Consider the following 21,182-nt stretch of genomic DNA (forward strand, 5'->3'; position numbering starts at 1 on the left):
TCTCGAAAGCCGTGTGACCTCGGGAGATGTCATTAGCTCGAAAGCTGACGAGAAACCTGGGAGGCTAAGGCCTTGGAGATATATGATAAAAACCGTGAATATCTATAAGTGTTGTCCATAAGAGACGTAATCTTCATTTATTACTGTAAATCCCCTAAAGTCGTGAGATATTACTTGGTTAGTTATACGCCTCCTGGTCTTCAGGGGACGTTTCCTTTTATATCTGATTATAGGCATTTAAAGCCATTTATTTTATTTACACAAAAAGAGTAACTACCCAAAATATGTGGGATAGTATTCTATAACCTTCTCTATAAATAGAGAGGTCATGCACCATTGTAAATGACCGAAATTCTGAACCTGGAGAGAAAACTCTGAAGAATTCATGCTTAAGAATTTTTAGAGATAATCTTAAGTTTAATAACAGAGACTCGTGGACTAGGCAGATTTAACTGCTGAACCATGTAAAAATCGTGTTTTGTGTTGTTATTTTTTAATTGGTCATTAGTAGTAATTGTTTACGTGCTCTTCTTTCACTGTTGACGAAAAACGGCGTCAACAATTTTTAACGTAATATTAAATATTATACGTGAATTTTAAATTAAAGTTTCTTGCTAGTTTTTTTTTAAAAATAATTTGTTGCTAATTGACAGTAGATTATATTATATGTTTAATATGATATTATTATTCTAATAAGTGAGTTTGAGTTTAATTAAATTTTATTTAAGTTATAAAATGTATGATTTTATTATTTTTAAATAATTATCATTGTAAAATATCTAAAAAATATCATATTTTAAGTTGTTTAATTATTTATTATTTTCAAATAATTATTATTGTAAAATATCTCAAAAATATCATATTTTAATTTGTTTAATTATTTATTATTTAAGTTTAAGTGTTTACAAATTACCGTTAAATATAATAATATTCTATTAAATATAAAAATATTCCGTTAGAGTTAACCTTAAAAAAATAAAAAACCGTTAAAACTAATAATTTCCGTTATCTACACACTTATTATATAGAAGAGAGATATGTGTTGGTTTTGTATCCTAATTAATATATTTTCAAAACTTTTTCTCTAGGTATTTACTTGATGATATTCTTATCTACTTTTGTTAATAAAGTGGTGTGATTTGCTTAAAAATGCCTCCACTGAAAACCTCTATCAAATTATAAGTCTTTAATATTGTCAAATTAAGAGAACTACATTACATGGGTGAAAACAAAAAATCTAAACACAAAAATACTTCTATAACATAACTATTACATATAGAGTTTTAGCCATTATAGCTATTACTCAAAACGATCACTACTACAAAACTGGGCTTTCCCGACACCCAACCACGACAGTCAACTCTGTTGACTGTCGTAATTGCTTAGCGAGACTCTACGTCGACACTTAAAAACTATAGGCATAGAGACCAACGCCGATAGCTAATAACTGTCACCGTTGCTTTTGACTGTCGCTATTGACCCCAACGCCGACAGTTAATTCGAGACCAATGCCAACAGTTAAAATGTGTCGCTATTGAACCCAACGCCGACAGTTAATTCGAGACCAGTGCCGACAGTTAAAATGTGTCGCTATTGAACCCAACGCCGACAGTTAATTCGAGACCAATGCCGACAGTTAAAAGGTGTCGCTATTGACCCCAACGTCGACAGTTAATAAAAGTCCAATGCCGACAGTCATAAAATGTCGCCAAAATTCAAATAAAAAATTATAATTAATTAATAGTATAATTTTAAAAATAAACTAAATTATGTAAATATATATATTTAAAAAAATAATGTATTTATTAAAAACTTTTAAAACTATATATTTTTATTTCTAAATGTTTCATATTATTAACTTTTGTATTTATAATAATTTTTATATCAAAATTTAAATTTATTATTCTTTAACATATTTATAAAATTATCTATATTGTTAACTATATTATTTTTTAACATATTTAAAAATTTTGTATTAGTTAAAAAAGAGTTGTTTTATTAATTGGAAAAATATTGTAAAAAAATTAATGAATAGTATATTTTTAAAAATAAACTAAATTATGTAAATATATATTTATAAAAATTATGTATTTATTAAATACTTTTAAAATTAGATTTTTTTTTGTTTTTAAATTTTTTATATTATTAACTTTTGTATTTATAAGAATATTTTATTATTCTTTAATATATATATATAATTAACCATATTATTAAAAGAGTATCGAGGACTCTCAAAGTGAACCCTAAAATAATAATAATAATAATAAATTAAAGCTTTATTAATAAGTAAATTAAAAAAATAAAGAAAAACACTTAGAGTAAAATTAAAGCTTTACAAAGTTATGTCTTTTAATTTGAGTTATTATTATTTATTGGGAAATGATTAATAAAAAATAATTAAATTGATAATTAGAATTTATCAAGATTTGAAGGTTTATATTTTTTTAAATTGTGAGATTGAAAATTTTTGGACCACTTAATTATTGTTTAATTCATGAAAATAAATAATAAGATGTTTTAAATCTCAATAATTTTTTTTTATGAGAATTGGAGTAAAATATGATTTAAAAGTTAATTTATAATTTTGGGACCAAATTTAATTTGATAAGATTATTAATTTAATTAGAAAGTTAAAATAAATTGAATTGAAATTTTAACATTATAAAATCACATTTATTACTTAATTAACTAATAAGCAAATCAAATTAAATAAATAATACTTTATTATTAATTTAAGTAGGAAATGAAAAAAAAAAAGCACGCATTCCCTCTTTCCCTCTCAGATGTACCTCTTCCCCACCAGATCTCACTTTCTCTCTCTCGTGTCCGATCTGCCAAACTTGAACGATCGCTTTCCAGTCGCCGGAAAGCTACACGTGTCGTACAGGCGTGTTCCCCGGCCTCCGAAATTTCGACCCCCACGAACCCGCGGCCGTACGCGCCCATTAAGGTCCCCCATTGGGCTTTCAAAGTTCGAACGAATGGGAGTGCTACGAAGCTTTCCAAGTACTTTTTGGCCACCCTAAGCTACCACTAGCCGAGCTGCCACCACCACCATACTCCTTATGTTTTGGGCTTCAAAACCCACTGAAGGATCAGACTCAACTGTGGTCAGAATTGGAATCGACGTTTTGGCTGGCTTAAATCTGAAATGGGTATGAGATTATCAACTTATTTGATTCATATATTTCTGCATTTTTCGTTAGTTGAAGAGTGAATGATTGCTTTTGTGAATCTTTTAGGTCTGTTATTATTAGATGATATGTATATATTTATATATATATGTGAATATATGTTTGAGATATTAGTTGTAATGTTCTTTTTTGGCTGATACACACTATCTGTTTGTATATTTGCGGAAAGGAGTTTTTTCTTTCTCTCAAAATTCTTATGTATTTTTTTATAGTATTGGATTTTGGGATAGATCTATTGACTGCCGATGTCTTTGTATGATATAATGTGTCTTAGGCTTAGCTTTTCATGATATGATTAATGTGTGTCTTCATATGTTAATGTACTCAGATGAATATATATATATATATATATGTGTGTATATATATATATAATTAATATGTTGTCTAGTTTAGCTTTTTCTCGTATTATTCATATATCATATTACTATGCTCATGAAACTTGACAACTCATTTAGGTAGACAACTTTTCTTTCTTGGAAAATAGTTTTCAACATGCAATCAACTTTGTTTAAAACTGTACTGCTACATGGCAATAAAAATCTGAAATGAAAATATTTAAATCAAGTTACCATTATTTCAAGAGAATAATTCTCTAATATGCATGGCATATTATTCAACTACTAAAAATTGTTTAAATATAATGACAGTCATGTACCCCTGGATGATATTGCTGCACTTGATCTCTCTTTTTGTTTTCCTTCTTGTTTACCGTCTATTTGGTTTAAGAATTAACAAAGGACAACTGCAGTGGGTTTTTGGTTTGTGGAGTCTCTAAATTTCTGCAGTCACTGAAATGGTGTTTTAGAAAATGTTTACTGATCAATCATGATTGATTTAGTTTCCCTTTGTTTGGTAATATTACAGTTGTCTTTGGGTTTTTAAGAAATCAATAGTACAGAAGAAAATGGTGTTGGTTTATGTGGTTGTGAAATATTATGTCTTTTTTCATTGTCTTAACATACCTACTCTTTTGTTAATTTTGGTGTATCTTCATTGTTTTTAGATATTTGATTTTGGACTAGCAAAATAGATGCCATCTTAATGGACTCATCTTTCAATTGCTCTTAATATTTCTCAGGCTGACCTTATCATCAACAAGGTATATTATCATATCATAATCATATTTTCATTCTATCCATATATGTACTTACCATGTGTTGTATGCTCAAGTAGTAAGCCGCATGCTTCTTCATTCCTGGATTGTGGCAGTTTCTCACTGTGTCAACGGAGAAGATGAAGAATGGTAAGTGTTTTTCTGTTCTTTTTTCTTTTTGTTAGTTTCTCACTGATAACTGAAATGTAATTGTGATATAAAATATCAATCTTTTTCTTACTAGTAGCTCAAATTTTGTTATGAATTTTTTGGTTTGTTATGCTATAATCTATTTGATATATGTTCAGGTTTCATAATATTGTTTAATCAGTAGTATTTATGTTCAAGTTTCTTCTTAATCAATTAGTTTTCTGAATTACTATGCTCTGTCATGCTTAGTATTATTGTTCACTACAAGAAAAAGCTATATTAATAGTAGTGACTTTGCACATTTAAAAGAAAACGTCATCCAGCCCTGTGAAATTTCTGGGGTCATTTAGGTGGCTTTATACTATATTATCTTTTCTTTTCTTGCTAAGTACTATGAACTTAGAATCTCATGCATATTACTTACATAGTGCATGTCTTTATATGTGTGTATATATGTATATTAATTTCTGAATGATTGGTAATTTGGTTTATTAATATCTATGTGATTTGATAAACTACCTAGCTTGAGCACTTTTAAATTGAGACTGAGAGGGATGTATTCCTTAGTTTTAAGAACTAAGACTAACTACTTAAGCCAGAGGCTATACGGTTTGATAAGAAAAATACAACTTTTATATAAATCATTTTTGTGACTAAAAACCAATCATCCTTTTTATTTCTTCTACAACCTCAAGTTTTCTATTTATTTTAGTTTTGGTTTGACTTTAATGGTGTTTATTCTGTATTGTAGGCTAAAACTCTACTTGGATATTTAAGAGAACCAAGGCAACAAGAAATTCTTCTTCAAATTGTTGGGTATTATTTTCTTTCTTCCTTGTAAGAATTATGTACAGTGAGGATTTGATGTATTATTTACATTGAGAATAATGAATTTTTATTCAGAATTATTTAGTCTCATGGAGATTTGATGTATTATTTACATTTCAATTGTATGAATAAATGTTCTATGTAAATGAGTTTTTATTATGATAAATGTAGTTTTTTGTACAAATTATGGTAATAATAATTAATTATGTGAGTATTTTTTTTTATTTAAATTTATATCAAATTTCAATTGTTAAAAATATAATTAAAAGGTTTAAAAAATATATATCGAAAAATTATTATTTATATATATAATATAAATTTAATGCTACAGCGACACGTATTAACTGTCGGCATAGCCAGCAACGGCGACACATATTAACTGTCGGCGTTGCCAGCAACGGCGACACATATTAACTGTCGACGTTGCCAGCAACAGCGACAGGTATTAACTGTCGGCATTGCCAGCAACGACGACACTTATTAACTGTTGGCGTAGCCAGCAATGATGACACTTATTAACTGTCGACGTAGCTACCCCTACGCCGGCATAGTCAAATACGACAGTTAGTCGACTGTCGTCATTGCTCAATAGTGACAGTTAAAAACTGTCGAGAAATCATGTTTTTGTAGTAGTGGATATATAATAATAATAATAATAATCTCATTGAGAAATTAAAGGTTAAAAATATAAGCAAAATTATAAGAATAAATTACATTTTTGCGCCCCGAACTATGACCATTATATGATCGTACCACCGGAATGATTTCACGATGTTAAAAATTCCCCTCAAACTATGCACATTGCTGAAATATGAGACTTGTGTTAGATTTAGTCCTAGGTTGCTAACAGATTGATGATGTGACATTTTGTCTGTTGATGTGACACTACCATGTGTAGAATAATTAGCAATTTCGCCCCCCGAACTTTGACCGCTACCAAATAATATCCCTTTTATTAAAAAAAAATTATTATTTTTTTCTAAAAATAATAATTAAATTCTTAAAAAATTAAAATTTTAATTAATAACAAAGAACTCTTTTTTAGTTTTACTTTTTCTTTTCTTTTACAATCTAAAATAAATCTATTTTAGAATGAAAAATTAAAATAATTACTAAAACAAAGAAAAAACTTTTAATTAAAGAGGTTGACAAATGACAAATGGCTTAAATAAAAAAAACTTTAATTTAGGAAGAGTAGGACGAGGGGGAACAAACTTTGCTTTAAGATTTATTTTTAATTTTTATTTTAAGATATATTTATTAGATATAGTAAAAGAAAAGAAAAAGTAAAAAAAAAAATATTTGTTATTAATTAGATTTTTAATTTTTGAGTATTTTAAAATTTATTTAATTAGTTTGAAACTTTTAGTATTGTTTATTTTCTTAATCTTTTAAAATAATTTTTTTTTTAATTTTTAAGAATATAATTATTTTTTTAAGAAAAAAATGAGGTCACAATTTGGTAGTAATCAAAGTTTGAGAGACAAAATTGATAATTATTCTACACATGATAGTGTTACGTCAACAAAAAAAAAGCTACATCATCAATCCGTTAGCTACTTAGGACAAAATCTAACAGAAGTCTCATATTTCAATAAGGTGCATAGTTCGGGAGGAATTTTTAACATCACAAATCATTAGATCATATAGTAGTCATAATTTGGGGCAAAAATATTATTTATTCAAATTATAATAACAATAATGAAAAGTAACTAAAACTACAAGGAAAAAGCATCCATAAGTTAGGCTAGCCTAATCCATATTCTTATTAATCCCTAGCAAAATTGAAACTTTACGAGAATCATATAAGAAAGCTCTAATCTCTCTGCACTATTTTCTTTACGTGCACTATTTTCTCTAATCAAATGAAATTGTAAATGTAATCCAATCAAATTTTTATAATTTAATTAAATATTCATCATAATTAAATATCTAATCAAATTAGAATTCAAATTTAAATATTTTCTATTTTTGGTCATAAATTTTTAAATGAAAATTAAAGAAATGCGAAAAAATATGAGAAAATACATATTTTTTAAAAATATATATAACTAACTATTTCAAAAATAATTCAGTGATTTAAATATAATTATTAGATTCCGTACTTTCCTTCCAAGTATATAGAAGAGAAGAAAATATCATAACAATATATACCGTTCTCATTAATTTATCTGCCCAATAATCCCTTCTTTCTTCATAAAAATTATGTCTTTCATCAAGTTATTTCTTCTTTTCTCATTAATTTTCACGTTAATTTTGATAACTTCTTCTTCAACACCTCCCGCCGCTTCTCCTTTTTCCTTCCTAAAAGACGTGGAAGGAGCTAAAAAAGGCGACAAGGTTCATGGCATTGGCGATGTCAAGCATTATCTACAGCGCTTTGGCTACTTAGAACATCATCAGCACCAACAAAATCACAATCACAATCACAATCACAATCACAATCACCATCGTCATCGTGATCATATTCACAGTCACCAAGATCACGATCATCATCACAATAATCATTTTGATGATGCTCTGGAATCGGCCATCAGAACATACCAGATAAATTACAAACTCGAACCCATAGGGATTCTAGACCAAAAAACGATTTTTAAGATGATGCAACCCCGTTGCGCTATGCCAGATATCACAAGTAGTAACAACAAAGCTCGAATGCTTGCAGGCATGAAATGGGCCCAGGCCCAGCAGGCCCACGGGTACGGCCCGCTTTACACTTTCTTCCCAGGAGCTCCGAGGTGGCCGCCGTCCAAATTCACTCTGTCATTCGGGTTCCCTGACGGTACGACGTCGTTGGCGCAGAATGCAATTCGGCGGGCCTTCTCTATTTGGAGCTACAACACTCACTTCAGGTTCATTCAAGCCCCATTCGAAGTGGCTGATATTAAAGTGAGCTTCCATAGTGGAGACCACGGAGACGGGGTTCCCTTTGATGGGCCTGGCGGAACCCTAGGCCACAGTTTTCAGCCGACGACGGGGGTTTTGCATTTGGATGCGGATGAGAATTGGGTGGTGGGGGAGGCTCCTTATTCTTTTGACCTTATCTCGTCTGCTTTGCACGAAATCGGTCACACTCTTGGGCTCATGCATAGCTTGAATACTGATGCTATCATGTACCCCATTCTGCCCATGGGAGAAACCAAAGGTCTGAATTGGAATGATGTTCAAGGCATTCGTGTTTTATACAACGATCTTCTTTGACGTTTCAGTTGTGATATACTGCCTCTTTGTTTGTTTTTTTTTTATTTCGTTCAATTGGTTTCACTCCAAATTATCAGGTTAAAATTTGCTTTTTTTTTATTAGGGTCAAAGATTATTTTTCATTAATTAAATATGTTATTAGAATCTATTATCGTACTAGACAAGTTTTTCAAGTTAATGTCCTTCATTTGCTAAGGCGGCGCTTGCCAAATATTTTGTCGACTCATTTTAACTAGTTGAATTCAAATTTGGTTCCTAATGTGTCCATGTTCACTTGAGAGAAAGAGGGACCTTAGTTTTGTACAGTGAACTCATAGAGATCGAATGTCCAATACCGTTATAATAAGCACAGAAGATAGAAAATGAAGTTGCTTGGAGAGTCAAGCCAGGCGAAATTTCTAATTAACGTGCGTTATAAGCTTAAATAAGGACTGATGTAGGGATGTGTTTGATTAATTAGAGCAAGCTCCTTGGATTCGATTCGGCTGAAACTTACCCCAATCAACCCATCCATGATATTTTATTAAATGATTATCCAAGTTCTTTCTATCCATTGCATACTACATATGCAAGTTAAATGTGAAAAACTTTAAGGATGAGTAAAAACTTTTTTCTATAAGAACTTTTGACACATTTTTATGCTTTAAACTAAGAATTGTTCAGCAAAAGTGTGGGATCCATGATATAATCATAATATAACAGAGTTTTACAGAAGAGACCATTCTCGATTTGTTCTTTATGCATCTTGTTGTCAAAGAACAAAAAAACTCAATAATCCATAACAATGAATGAACTCATTAAAATATATATATCCAACTACCACTTCCTTGACTTCATCAACAATATGAAGTAAAAAGAAAAATAGGACTCAACATTATTAGTGCAGATCAAGTTAAACAATTTTCTCTTCTTTTCTTTCCATTATGCTAAAGGTGAACATAAAGTCCAATAACAAAATTACGGGTTTCCAACCTTTAGATGTTATTGCAGAATAGTGATGAACAATGAAATCAACACATGCAAACAAAGAAATACTTGTCACATGATCCTAAAACGTTTATATATTTCACTAAAGTGTACAAGTTGGGTGCCTAAGAGCTGAAGAATGTACTTAAAAGTTCACCGACCATTCACAACAATATCATTCAAGAACTTAATAGACAAGATAGCATATTTCAAGCGATAGATGCAATGCAGCCTTCATTCTTATGAAATGATCTAGTTTCCGGAATTGAAATAGTTAAAAGTAGCCCAAAACAACTTACGAGTAGAAACATCAATTTTCTTAACAAGCCTATTATCCTTTATAACAATTCAGTACGCTCTCCATCCCCAAACCGGAATAGACATGGACTACAAGGTGATACTTGGTGCATGACATTTCCTATGAAGAACAACACTTTGCATAACTTTTCTTTGCATGTGCACAGTACACTTTATAATGCAAAAAGTGGCAGCCATGTTGGGTGATAATGACCCTTCTAAATTCAAAGCAAATAATTTTCCATATCATATGAAATACATCCAAATTAGCTCATTTCTAACTATATTTAGCCCAACGAATCACAATAGCCAATACTAAATTAGTATTCATTACGAGGGTGGAGTTCAAAACTTTTTAAGTACAATAAACTAAAGTATGACTCAAGTTGTGCATAGATTAAAGGTCCCAAATCCCAATTCATTTATACAAAACTGAAAAGGAGAAACAAATTAGCAGTATCAAAATGTAATAATGTTGTTGAATAAATTTTGAATCTGAATACTCACTGATGTGATGCATGACCATTCACACCAAATTCCACAACACCAGCTGCCTTCTGCTTGGTCACATTTTCCTCTTCTTCGATGTCTTCTTCAAGAAAATCATCAGAGACCAAAGTGAACTGGCTCTGATTCTCGAATGTCGCCATTTCAGCCACGAGCGGCTTATACTGCAAAAAATCACCACTACTATTTCTCCGAGCCACAATTGAGTATAACATCGAAACTATGAGCACTACCAGAGCAAGGTGACAATTAAATTGAAGTGTTGCAATAGCTCGAGCCCTGTGATACTCAGGGTGCCCCTTACACTTAATGGTGTAGTTTCCTCTGCTCTTTTCGTGCAATGAGCACCCGTGTGTGATTAAATTGGTGTAAAACGAAAAACCCATTTGCAAAAACCACATTCCCTGTAAGATTAACCCAACCCCACGAGCAAATTTGGGAAAATTCGATTTGGGTGATTTCAGATCAAGAACTGTGGAAAATACACATACGGTTATGGGCACTAACAAAAGATCAAAGTAACGATTCTCAATTCCACTTGGGTCTTTCCCTTGGAGGTAAAACAATAGAAACTCTTCGACGAAAGCGAAAAGACCAATTAAGCTGACGAGCGAATAGGACGAAGAAGGCAAGGGAAACGAATTCGAGAAATTTACCAGAAGACCCATGATTCCGTAGAGCAAGAAGAGAGAAGCAATTGCTAAAACTTGTAATTGGAGGGCCGAGCCAACTCGGTCGCGTGAGTCAACCGCATCAAATAAAGAAAACAGGGAGTTTAGAACAAACAGGAAGGAGAATATGGAGATGGAGATGAATGATAAGGAGGAGGAAGAAAAAGATGGGCTTTTCGGGGTATTTGATTTGGAAGATGGTGAGGTGGTCTGAATCGAGGTAAGAGGTGAAGATGGAAGTGAGATATGGTTTGGGCTTGAGGATAAAAACGTGAAAGCTTCCCATGCGCCGATGAAAATGAATCCAGCGCCTGCAACGGCGAAGGGGAAGAACCCCATTTTCTGTGATTAGTTTCTGGATTTCTAGGCTCAAAGATTGGAAGATTTGATCTAATGAAAATTGATTTAGATGGTTTGGTCGATGATTATGAGGCTTTGTTAGTTATCAAACTTGATTAGAACTCCAGAAGTTACGATTTTGTTTTCAATTCTTCCTCTGAGTTCCTCTCTGTCTCTCTAATTAACTGTTGACTTTGTTTAGTCATACGTTACGTGGTTTGGTTTCTGTGAATGTCTGGTCGTGATTTGGATGTCTCTGGGCTTCCATTTCACGGGCCACGTCTACCCCTTAACCATGTTATAGCCTAGCCCAACTTACAAAATGCCAATTTTAACAAAAAGTGATGAATCATAGAAATTTACCATAAATGAACTACAAATATATATAGTGCTATAAATCATTTTCTATTAAAAAATAAAAAATAAAACTGAAAATTAAATTGTGTACCCAATTTTATAGTTTCTAGTTGAAGGATACGTACTATCTAAATTTTTCACAAACCAACTTTTTAGTTCAACATTCCTATTATACTCTCAATTTGATTAATAATTTAACTTTTTATTGCACTGTATATAAGTAAAATTCCTCCCTTCCATTCATTAATCTTCCAATTTTGTTTGTTTTACTTTTTTTTAAGAATATGGTAAATTGTGATAAATATGATAAGGGTAATTTGCTAAGTTTATATAAAAGATTGGTAGAAACTTAATAAAATTAATATTATGGGTAAGTTTGGTTGATTCAATTATATAGTGGGTATTTATTAAATTTTCCCAAAAACTTGTGTGATAATTGAGGATAACGAATGACACCTTTGTAGCAAACTGCCTTGAGCAAAAGTCCAACTCGCAGAGAAAAAGTGCTCAAACAAGAGCATAAGACTTTGTTGACGCGGTTCTTCGGCAACAGATAATTAAGAGAAGAAGAGAAAGAGATTAGTACTTAAAAGTAGAACCGTCACAGATATGAAATCTTTGTGGAAAGAACTAGGTGACTCCAGACACGTTTTTAAGTGGTTCGAAGGTTAAAATCCTTCTACTCCACTAGTCAATATTATTGATCTTTTCTGGGTAATTGGTTTACAAAGTATATAGTTCTTACAAGACTATTTTTCCAACCCCTATCAACTCCCAGGGTCTCCATATTTATAGGAGAAGGCACCTGGAAGTTGGTAGGGAGGTCATCTCGTGACCTTACCATTTGTCATATCAAGTCTGTGATATTCATGATTAATTCCTAAACCTGACACACAAGTGTGGTCTAATCAGTATGGAAGGAGATAATGGGCCGCACGGCCCAACTCATCCGTGGGTGTCTGAATACGCACGTTCCTGCTGCGTGTCCGAGAAGTCAGGGGGATATCGGACACGTGATGGCAGGATTATGCACGTTTATCTTGCGTGTTGACTTCCCATAGGGTCAGAGCTTCCTGAGAAGCTCGCTACCGGAGCAATCCATAACCCGAGCTGATCCGTCAGTGGTCGCCGGATGTTGTTCCCAGCTCCTGGTGCAACAGGAGCGAGCTGGAAACAGGACCCCCTCGAGCTAGAAAGGGCCCGTCCTGAAAATAGAGCCTCTGGCCTGTGGGAGCCTCGGACTAAATTATGTTTAGTCCGAGGCTCGTCCTGCTAAACAGCCCGTGGGAAAACCAGGGCGTACATCTGCCCCCCAAGCTCCTGCTCGTGGTCCATGACGTCAGATATGGGAGACCACAGTAGGGGCTTTTAGACTTCTCCCACAACCCTTCGCATTCCATGCTTTTCGCATGCGTCTGATACGTGGAACGCCGTGGGTGGCGACGGTACACTCTACGAGAACCGCATTAAATGGCCTAGCCTACTGTCCAGCCGTCGTTTCACATTTCGAGTGGAGGGTCTCCCAAGGGCCTTTTACACGTGATCCTTCCCGTGTATAAAAAGGGGTGGTCATCCCACGCACGGGCCACCTTACCATTCAAAACCTCTCAACTTTCCTTGTTTTCTCTGACCTTCCGAAGAACAAAACCCTCATTTCCATTGCTCTCATCTTCTTCGTTCACGAAGCTTAAGCGTACGAGTTCCTTCAAAACTTCGGAGACCACTGTGCCAACGAAGCTCCTACCAGCGCAGCGACCTCACTCACCATCTAACTGTAAGTCTCCTGTCCTTGTTTATTTTTGAAAGCATGCCACTGTAGCTTAGGCAAAAAATTTTACTGTAGCCACATGCAGAGGTTTTCTGGGTCGCGCGGATATGGAGGGTGACAGCCCTTCTTAGATTAGGGCACACTTGCCATGGGACATCGTCTTAGAATATGGTTTCCATGGTTCTTTCTTAGGAACAATTTCTGGGTAGGACCCTTAGGAATTTTGGGTGCAAAAACCGGGTAGCTTAGGGAATACGCCTTAAAAGCGGTTTTGCCATGCCTTACTTGTTGAAACTTTCCCCCCAAGGCAATTTTTTACCCTGAGTCCTCTGACACACGAATTCTGAGTAATCTGGGATCTGTTGGGGGCATAGGCGCGTGTTCCTTGGAACGCGTGGCACCACTCTCCACGGGCTGGGCTTACCCCAGCTCGTGTACTTAATACTTGCTTCACTCTCCTGCTTGGGTCGCCTTTTCTAAAGTGTTTTCTTTTGTTCGATAGGCGACCAGATGGCTCCAAAGAGAAATCTGCCACAGAAGAATGTGGGAAGTTCGGCCTCCCAGCAGGATAAAGGAAAGGCGGTGGTGACCAGCTCGCCAATCCCTCACTTTGGGCCGGCGGTGGAGAAGCAAGCCGAGGTGGCTCCTGACGCGTTTTTCGAGGCGGAGAGAATCGTCTCGAAGATAACCAGCCAGGCAAAGATCACCAAAATCTTCCTTAACCACAACATTCCTCTGGGGAAGACCTCCGTGATCGCTCGACCTGCTGCGGATGGGGAGAGGAGCTGCACGCCGCTCGACGAGTCGTTCGCGGCTTGGAGCGGGGAACACTTCAAGGCAGGGGCCTTCCTCCCCCTGGATCAGTATTTTGCTGATTTTCTGAACTATGTGGGGTTGGCCCCATTTCAGCTCCCCCCCAATTCATACTGTCTGCTGGCGGGACTGAGGTATTTGTTCCAAAAGCATGAGTGGGAGGTCCCCACTCCTGCTGATATTCTATATTTCTTTTGCCTCAAAGCCAGCCCGGACCAGCGGGGGCGAGGCGACGGGTTCTATTACTTAACCCGCTTCCCTAACACAGCAGCAGTGATCGAGCTACCGAGCCATCCAAACGACTTCAAAGACCAGTTTTTTATGTCAACTGGGCTCCGAAACTGCGATCATCACTATTTCAACCGCCCTCGTAAGTGATCCTTGATTTAGCTCGCCTTTTAACGGTTATCTTATTTTAGCTCGTCCCTTATTCCACTTCTGATTTCAACCAACCTTGCAGCCATCTATTCGAGGACCGAAAAGTCTGTGACCCTCGGGGGTCAATACGATACACTGGCGAACTTGCCCCCCAGTGAGAAAGACTACCGCGTGCTCGTGACGGACGAGACGATGGTATTCTGCAAGCTGATTTTCCCAAATCAGACTTTGAATTTGAAAAGGCCCCGGGGGCCTCCCCCAACTCGCGACAACAGACCGATCGTCGCGGAGGAGGTCGCAGATGACGAAGGCGAGGAAGAAGGTGAGGAAGTTCCTCTGGTGAGGAACAGGAAGAGGACCTTGGAGGTCGCCCAGGGGATGAGCGAGAAGAGGGCCCAATCCGGAGCAGCCGCGGGTCCTTCCGGTCAAGGTAACTCTTACTTATTTAAGAACATAGATAGGGCCACTGCAGACCCCTGGCTGGTTAGGTTCAACCCTAGGCAGCTCGTCCATCGTCACCCGAGGAATCCGGACCTGGACACGCTCCTGCTCCACTGCGTTGACCAGCTCGTGCTGGACAACCAAGAGAGTCGGCCTAAGGGTACCGTAGTAGTAGATAATACCCTAGCCTTTAGGTCGGCCATTTTTGAGGAGTATGGGACCAACTTACGCACGTGGCCTGCGCTCCAGAGGGGCATCTATGCTCCGGGGATTAGGCAGTACGTAGAAGAGTCCAGCCCCGATTCAGAACCGGACCTAGAACCTTCGCCAGTTCGCGAGATAATCGTCCTAGGCTCTTCCAGCTCGGGGGGTAGGGCTCCCTTAGTATTTGCTTTCTTATTGCCTTTGGACCTTTTGTCTTTATTTCTGCATGATGGCTAATAACCGTGTTTTTTGTTCTTGGCAGAAGAGATGTCTCAGCCCGGGAATAGTCTGCGGGGCGTTGTGTTCGGTGGGAATCCCCCAGCGGGGCCGAGGTTAAAGAGGCTTCGCGAGTCCAAGAGCTCGGCCGGGGCCTCCACCAAATCCCCGGCTAAGGAGAAGGAGAAAGCCCCGCCATCCCAGGTCGCGGGGGCGAACCTCCCTGTCGCTAGGACAGGGCTCATGCACCCGCCACCCCAACGATCTCCACTGGCCGCCCAGGACGGGGTAATAGAGGTCGGGAATCTGGCCGCGGCAGCCCCGGACGTGCGTATCCCGGTCGACCCCCGGGCTCTGGAGAAGATGCCCGAAGCATTCCGGGGTACGGTGTATGAGTCGGCTGGCTACGCCGTCAGCCACTATTACAATATCAGGGAGAAGGAGCTCCGGGCCATCGAAACAACGAGCCCGGTCCGAGTTATAGAGTCTGCGATGGACATGACCTTAACGGTAAAGTGCCCCCTTCTTTTAAGGCTTTAACACTCTCACGCCGCCGTTTTCCTTCCAGTTTGCTAATTTATCATTCTTTTCTTGCAGGGCATGGCTGCCGCCTATAGAGGCATTGTTAGGACCAAGGCCCAGCTCGAGGGTTGGGAAGCTGACCGCCAGACCGCCCTCCAGGAGTCTCAGGAGGCGAGAGACGCTCTGGCGGCCTCCAAAGCCGAGCTAGAGAAGATCCGCTCTGAGAACCTAGAGCTTAAAAACTCCCTGGCCGCGTCCGAGCTAGAGAAGATCCGCTCCGAGAACCAGGAGCTTAAAAACTCACTGGCCGCATCGCGGACAGATCTTGAGGCGGCGAAGGTCGAAGCCCAGGCCTCCTAGGCCGCCCTGAAAGACGAGCGGGTCGTGTCGGAGCAGTCCTTACAAGACCTGTTCTATCACTACTGGTCCCACAATCCGGACGCGGACTTTTCTTTCATGCCGCTGGACCTCTGGGCATTCTTGTTGCCGCAGCTTCAAGCTCGCTTGAATAAGGAGGTTCCTCCATCAGAGACTGGAGAGGCCTCTGCCGCGGCGGAGCAGGATGAGACCGCGACCTCCAAAGGGGCAACTGATGGGGCTTAGGACACTTCTTGTTTAAGTATTTTAAACTCTTTCTATTGTAATTTTCTTTTTATGTGAGGCGTTTCCGCCTCGAGACAATTTGTTCAGCCAGTTTTACATATATATTTTTATGCATTTGGTCAGAATTCATCTCTTTATTTTTATGAACTTAGTTCGAGTTAACTTTTATCCGTATCCCGGTCTCTTTAAAGAAGAACCGTGGTCAACAAATTTTTGTTAACTTCTAAGTTTTATGACCTGGTTAAGACCAGGAACTTATTTTGAAAAAACTTAGTTCGCGTCAACTTTTATCCGTATCCCGGGCTCTTTTAAAGAATAACCACGGTCAACAAATTTTTGTTAACTTCTAAGTTTTATGACCTGGTTAAGAACAGGAACTTATTTTGAAAAAACTTAGTTCGCGTCAACTTTTATCCGTATCCCGGGCTCTTTTAAAGAAGAACCACGGTCAACAAATTTTTGTTAACTTCTAAGTTTTATGACCTGGTTAAGACCAGGAACTTATTTTGAAAAAACTTAGTTCGCGTCAACTTTCATCCGTATCCCGGGCTCTTTAAAGGAGAACCGCGGTCAACAAATTTTTGTTAACTTCTAAGTTTTATGACCTGGTTAAGACCAGGAACTTATTTTGAAAAAACTTAGTTCGCGTCAACTTTTATCCGTATCCCGGGCTCTTTTAAAGAATAACCACGGTCAACAAATTTTTGTTAACTTCTAAGTTTTATGACCTGGTTAAGACCAGGAACTTATTTTGAAAAAACTTAGTTCGCGTCAACTTTCATCCGTATCCCGGGCTCTTTAAAGGAGAACCGCGGTCAACAAATTTTTGTTAACTTCTAAGTTTTATGACCTGGTTAAGACCAGGAACTTATTTTGAAAAAACTCAGATCGCGTCAACTTTTATCCGTATCCCGGGCTCTCTAAAGAAGAACCACGGTCAACAAATTTTAGTTAACTTCTAAGTTTTATGACCTGGTTAAGACCAGGAACTAATTTTGAAAAAACTCAGATCGCGTCAACTTTTATCCGTATCCCAGGCTCTTTAAAGAAGAACCACGGTCAACAAATTTTAGCTAACTTCTAAGTTTTATGACCCGGTTAAGACCAGGATAGGACTTAGTTTGTGATAACTCTTATCCGTAGATACAAATTAACACCTAAGTCGTTAAGTTGACCTGGATATATCCAGGTACCATATGCCCCCCAAGTAACTAGGAAAGGGTCTTTCGTTGTTACTTTAAAATTACACTTGCAAATAACGAGAAACATTTGATTTTTATTTATACATGGAAGGTGACCTTCTAGGCCTTACAAATGTTCATTGATAATATTTCTTTAGGTGGATAGCATTCCAAGTCCGTGGGACCGCCCCTCCACCAAGTCGAGCTAACTTATAAGTTCCCTCTTTGATGACTTCGATGACCTGGTATGGTCCTTCCCAGCTTGGTCCCAAAACCCCATCTTTGGGATCTTTCCCGGCCAGGAAAACTCTCCTCAAGACCAAATCGCCGACGCTAAAGGCACGTCTTTTGACCTTAGTGTTGAAGTAGCGAGTGATTTTCTGTTGATAATGGGCGAGCTGGAGTTGTGAATCCTCTCGCCTTTCATCCATTAAGTCTAAGGAGTGGCATAGGAGCTCGCGGTTCTCGTCTTGGTCGGAGGACTGGACCCTGTGCGACAGGACCTTCACCTCCACGGGGAGGACTGCTTCACTTCCAAAGGTTAGGGAGAAAGGAGTGTGGCCCGTGGGAGTCCGATGTGAGGTCCTATAGGCCCATAGAACATGGGGGAGCTGTTCTGGCCAGATCCCCTTTGCCTCATCTAGCCTCTTCTTGAGGCTTGCCTTCAGAGTTTTATTGACAGCCTCGACCTGGCCGTTCGCCTGGGGATAGGCCACGGACGAGAAGCTTTTCACAATTCCGTGCCTTTCGCAAAATTCGGTGAACAGGTCGCTGTCAAATTGAGTGCCATTGTCGGAGACGATCTTTTTGGGTAGGCCAAATCGACATATGATGCTCTTAACCACGAAGTCTAGCACCTTTTTCGATGTTATTGTCGCCAACGGCTCTGCTTCGACCCACTTGGTGAAGTAGTCAATGGCTACCACGGTGTAACGGACCCCGCCCTTTCCGGTGGGCAGGGCGCCTATTAGATCTATCCCCCAAATGGCGAAGGGCCAGGGAGACGAAATCATTTTTAGCTCGGTCGGAGGAGCTCGCGCAACCGCGGCGAACCGCTGACACTTGTCGCACTTTTTTACATATGAGATCGAGTCTTTGGACAGAGTCGGCCAGTAATAACCCTGCCGAAGGATCTTCAAGGCCAGGCTTTGCCCCCCAGTGTGATCTCCGCAGAATCCGTCATGAACTTCTTGCAGGATGGCCTTCGCTTCGCTTGGAAGAACGCACCGGAGGAGAGGTAAGGAATGCCCACGTCGGTACAACACCCCCTCGACTAGCGTATATCTCGGAGCTTGATAAAGGACTCGCCGTGCGTCGTTGCGCCCTTCGGGTAACTTTCCCTCGACGAGGTACTCAACAATGGGAGTCATCCAGGTCGGCCTGATGTCAATCATCCCAATATCTGCTCGATCTCCGTCTATGCTGGGCTTGTCCAAGAACTCAACTGGCACCAACCCCAGGGTTTCTGTCTCTCCCGAGGTGGCGAGCTTGGCGAGAGCATCTGCATTGGCGTTCTGCTCCCGAGGTATCTGTTCGATCGACCCTTGCCCAAACGTAGACAGTTCGGATTTTACCTTAGCCAAATAGGAGGCCATCTTGGGACCCCGCGCCTGATACTCGCCTAGGACCTAATTCACCACGAGCTGGGAGTCGCTAAAGCATTGGACAGAGCTTGCCTTTAGCTCGCTGGCTATCATAAGTCCAGCTAACAAGGCCTCGTACTCTGCCTCGTTGTTAGACGCTTTGAACCCGAACCTCAGCGCCGAGTGGAATCTATGCCCCTTTGGGGATATCAGAATGATTCCGGCCCCGGAGCCGTTCTCGTTAGATGAGCCATCAACGAAGATCCTCCACGATGAACCTGAGGAGGTGAGCTGATGTGAGTCTTCCGATGGGATCTCATGGAATCCCGCGCATTCTGCCACGAAGTCGGCCAAGGCTTGACTTTTTATGGTAGTTCGGGGAGTATAGAAAATCTCGAACTGACTGAGTTCGACCGCCCACTTTAGCAAGCGTCCCGAGGCTTCAGGCTTTTGCAAAACCTGCCTTAGAGGCTGATCGGTCATGACGTGTACAGAGTGGGACTGGAAGTATGGCCTGAGTTTTCGCGAGGCCGTGATTAGGCAGAACGCCAGTTTTTCCATCAACGGGTACCTTGACTCAGCACCGAGGAGTCTCTTGCTGATGTAATAGACCGGTTTCTGAGCCTGGTCCTCTTCTCGCACCAAAACGGCACTAGCTGCGTCCTCAGTGACGGCCATGTAGAGGAAAAGAGGTTCTCCTACCTTGGGCTTTGACAGCACAGGTGGCTCAGCCAGGTGCGTTTTTAGGTCGAGGAATGCGCTTTCACACTCCACTGTCCATTCGAACTTCTTGTTTCCCCGGAGCAGGTTGTAGAAAGGTAAACACTTGTCGGTCGATTTGGAAATGAACCGGTTCAGTGCTGCCACCCTTCCTGTGAGGCCTTGGACATCTTTCCGCGACCTGGGGGAAGGAAGCTCGAGCAATGATCTGATCTTGTCGGGGTTTGCCTCGATTCCTCGGGTATTGACTATGAAACCCAAGAATTTCCCCGATGCGACACCGAAAGTGCACTTCTGAGGATTGAGCCTCATGCCATATTCTCGCAGTATGTTAAAGCATTCTTCCAGATCGGTGACGTGGTTGCCGGCAATCTTTGACTTGACAAGCATATCATCGACGTACACTTCCATGTTTTTCCCGATCTGATCCGCGAACATTCTATTTACCAGCCTTTGGTAGGTAGCCCCGGCATTCTTAAGACCGAACGGCATGACCTTATAGCAATAGACATTAGTCGGGGTCATGAAGCTGGTATGATCCTGGTCTGCTGGATTCATCACGATCTGATTGTAGCCCGAGTACGCGTCCATGAAGGACATGAGCTCGTGCCCTGCCGTGGCATCCACCAGTTGATCGATCCTCGGCAACGGAAAGCAATCCTTGGGGCAGGCTTTATTCAGGTCGGAAAAGTCGATACAGGTCCGCCATTTCCCATTGGGTTTTGGAACTAATACGGGATTGGCAACCCAAATGGGAAATCTGGCGTCGCGGATAAAGCCACATTTTTTGAGCCGGGCCACTTCTTCTTCAAGGGCTTCGACTCGGGTCGTCCCTAATCGCCTCTGCTTTTGAGACTTGGCAGGGACGCTTTTGTCTAGGTGGAGCGTGTGCATGATTACGCTTGGACTGATCCCTATCATGTCCTCGTGCGACCATGCGAATACGTCCAGGTTCTTTTTCAGAAACGCAGTCAGTTCCGCCTTTCCTCTATCGCAGAGGTTCTTTCCGAGCTTAACCGTCCGTGACGGGTTTTGTTCATCGATGCCTACCTCCTCGAGATCTTCAATAGCTTGGAGCTCGGACCTGTCCTCGCCTACTCGGGGGTCAATGTCCTCGCTTAGGGCGAGCTTTTCGTCTTCGGAAACC

At 39.4% G+C, this 21,182-nt stretch overlaps 2 protein-coding genes and 1 long non-coding RNA gene across 3 annotated transcripts; 2 read left to right on the forward strand and 1 right to left on the reverse strand.

The window, feature by feature from the left end:
* The first annotated feature begins 2,744 nt into the window (after positions 1 to 2,744).
* LOC133818087 (uncharacterized) lies at positions 2,745 to 5,411 on the forward strand. The gene is made up of 4 exons (XR_009885791.1): positions 2,745 to 3,155; positions 4,198 to 4,293; positions 4,368 to 4,437; positions 5,189 to 5,411. It is a non-coding gene; the product is annotated as an uncharacterized LOC133818087 (long non-coding RNA).
* A 2,059-nt stretch (positions 5,412 to 7,470) lies between these two features.
* LOC133814443 (metalloendoproteinase 1-like) lies at positions 7,471 to 8,469 on the forward strand. The gene has a single exon (XM_062247401.1). It carries the CDS (start codon positions 7,471 to 7,473, stop codon positions 8,467 to 8,469), a length of 999 nt encoding a protein of 332 aa, XP_062103385.1.
* A 1,519-nt stretch (positions 8,470 to 9,988) lies between these two features.
* Positions 9,989 to 11,442, reverse strand: LOC133818088 (uncharacterized). The gene has a single exon (XM_062250787.1). The coding sequence runs from the start codon at positions 11,247 to 11,249 to the stop codon at positions 10,236 to 10,238; it is 1,014 nt and encodes a 337-aa protein (XP_062106771.1). The 5' UTR covers positions 11,250 to 11,442; the 3' UTR covers positions 9,989 to 10,235.
* Between the last annotated feature and the right edge of the window lie 9,740 nt (positions 11,443 to 21,182).

Source organism: Humulus lupulus, chromosome 2, assembly GCF_963169125.1.
Source record: "Humulus lupulus chromosome 2, drHumLupu1.1, whole genome shotgun sequence".
NCBI classification, from domain to species: Eukaryota; Viridiplantae; Streptophyta; class Magnoliopsida; order Rosales; family Cannabaceae; genus Humulus; species Humulus lupulus.

What these genes read in the sequence shown, in the direction of transcription:
- LOC133814443 (XM_062247401.1), top strand. Translation starts at nt 7,471, where the DNA reads ATGTCTTTCATCAAGTTATTTCTTCTTTTCTCATTAATTTTCACGTTA.
- LOC133818088 (XM_062250787.1), bottom strand. Translation starts at nt 11,249, where the DNA reads ATGGGGTTCTTCCCCTTCGCCGTTGCAGGCGCTGGATTCATTTTCATC.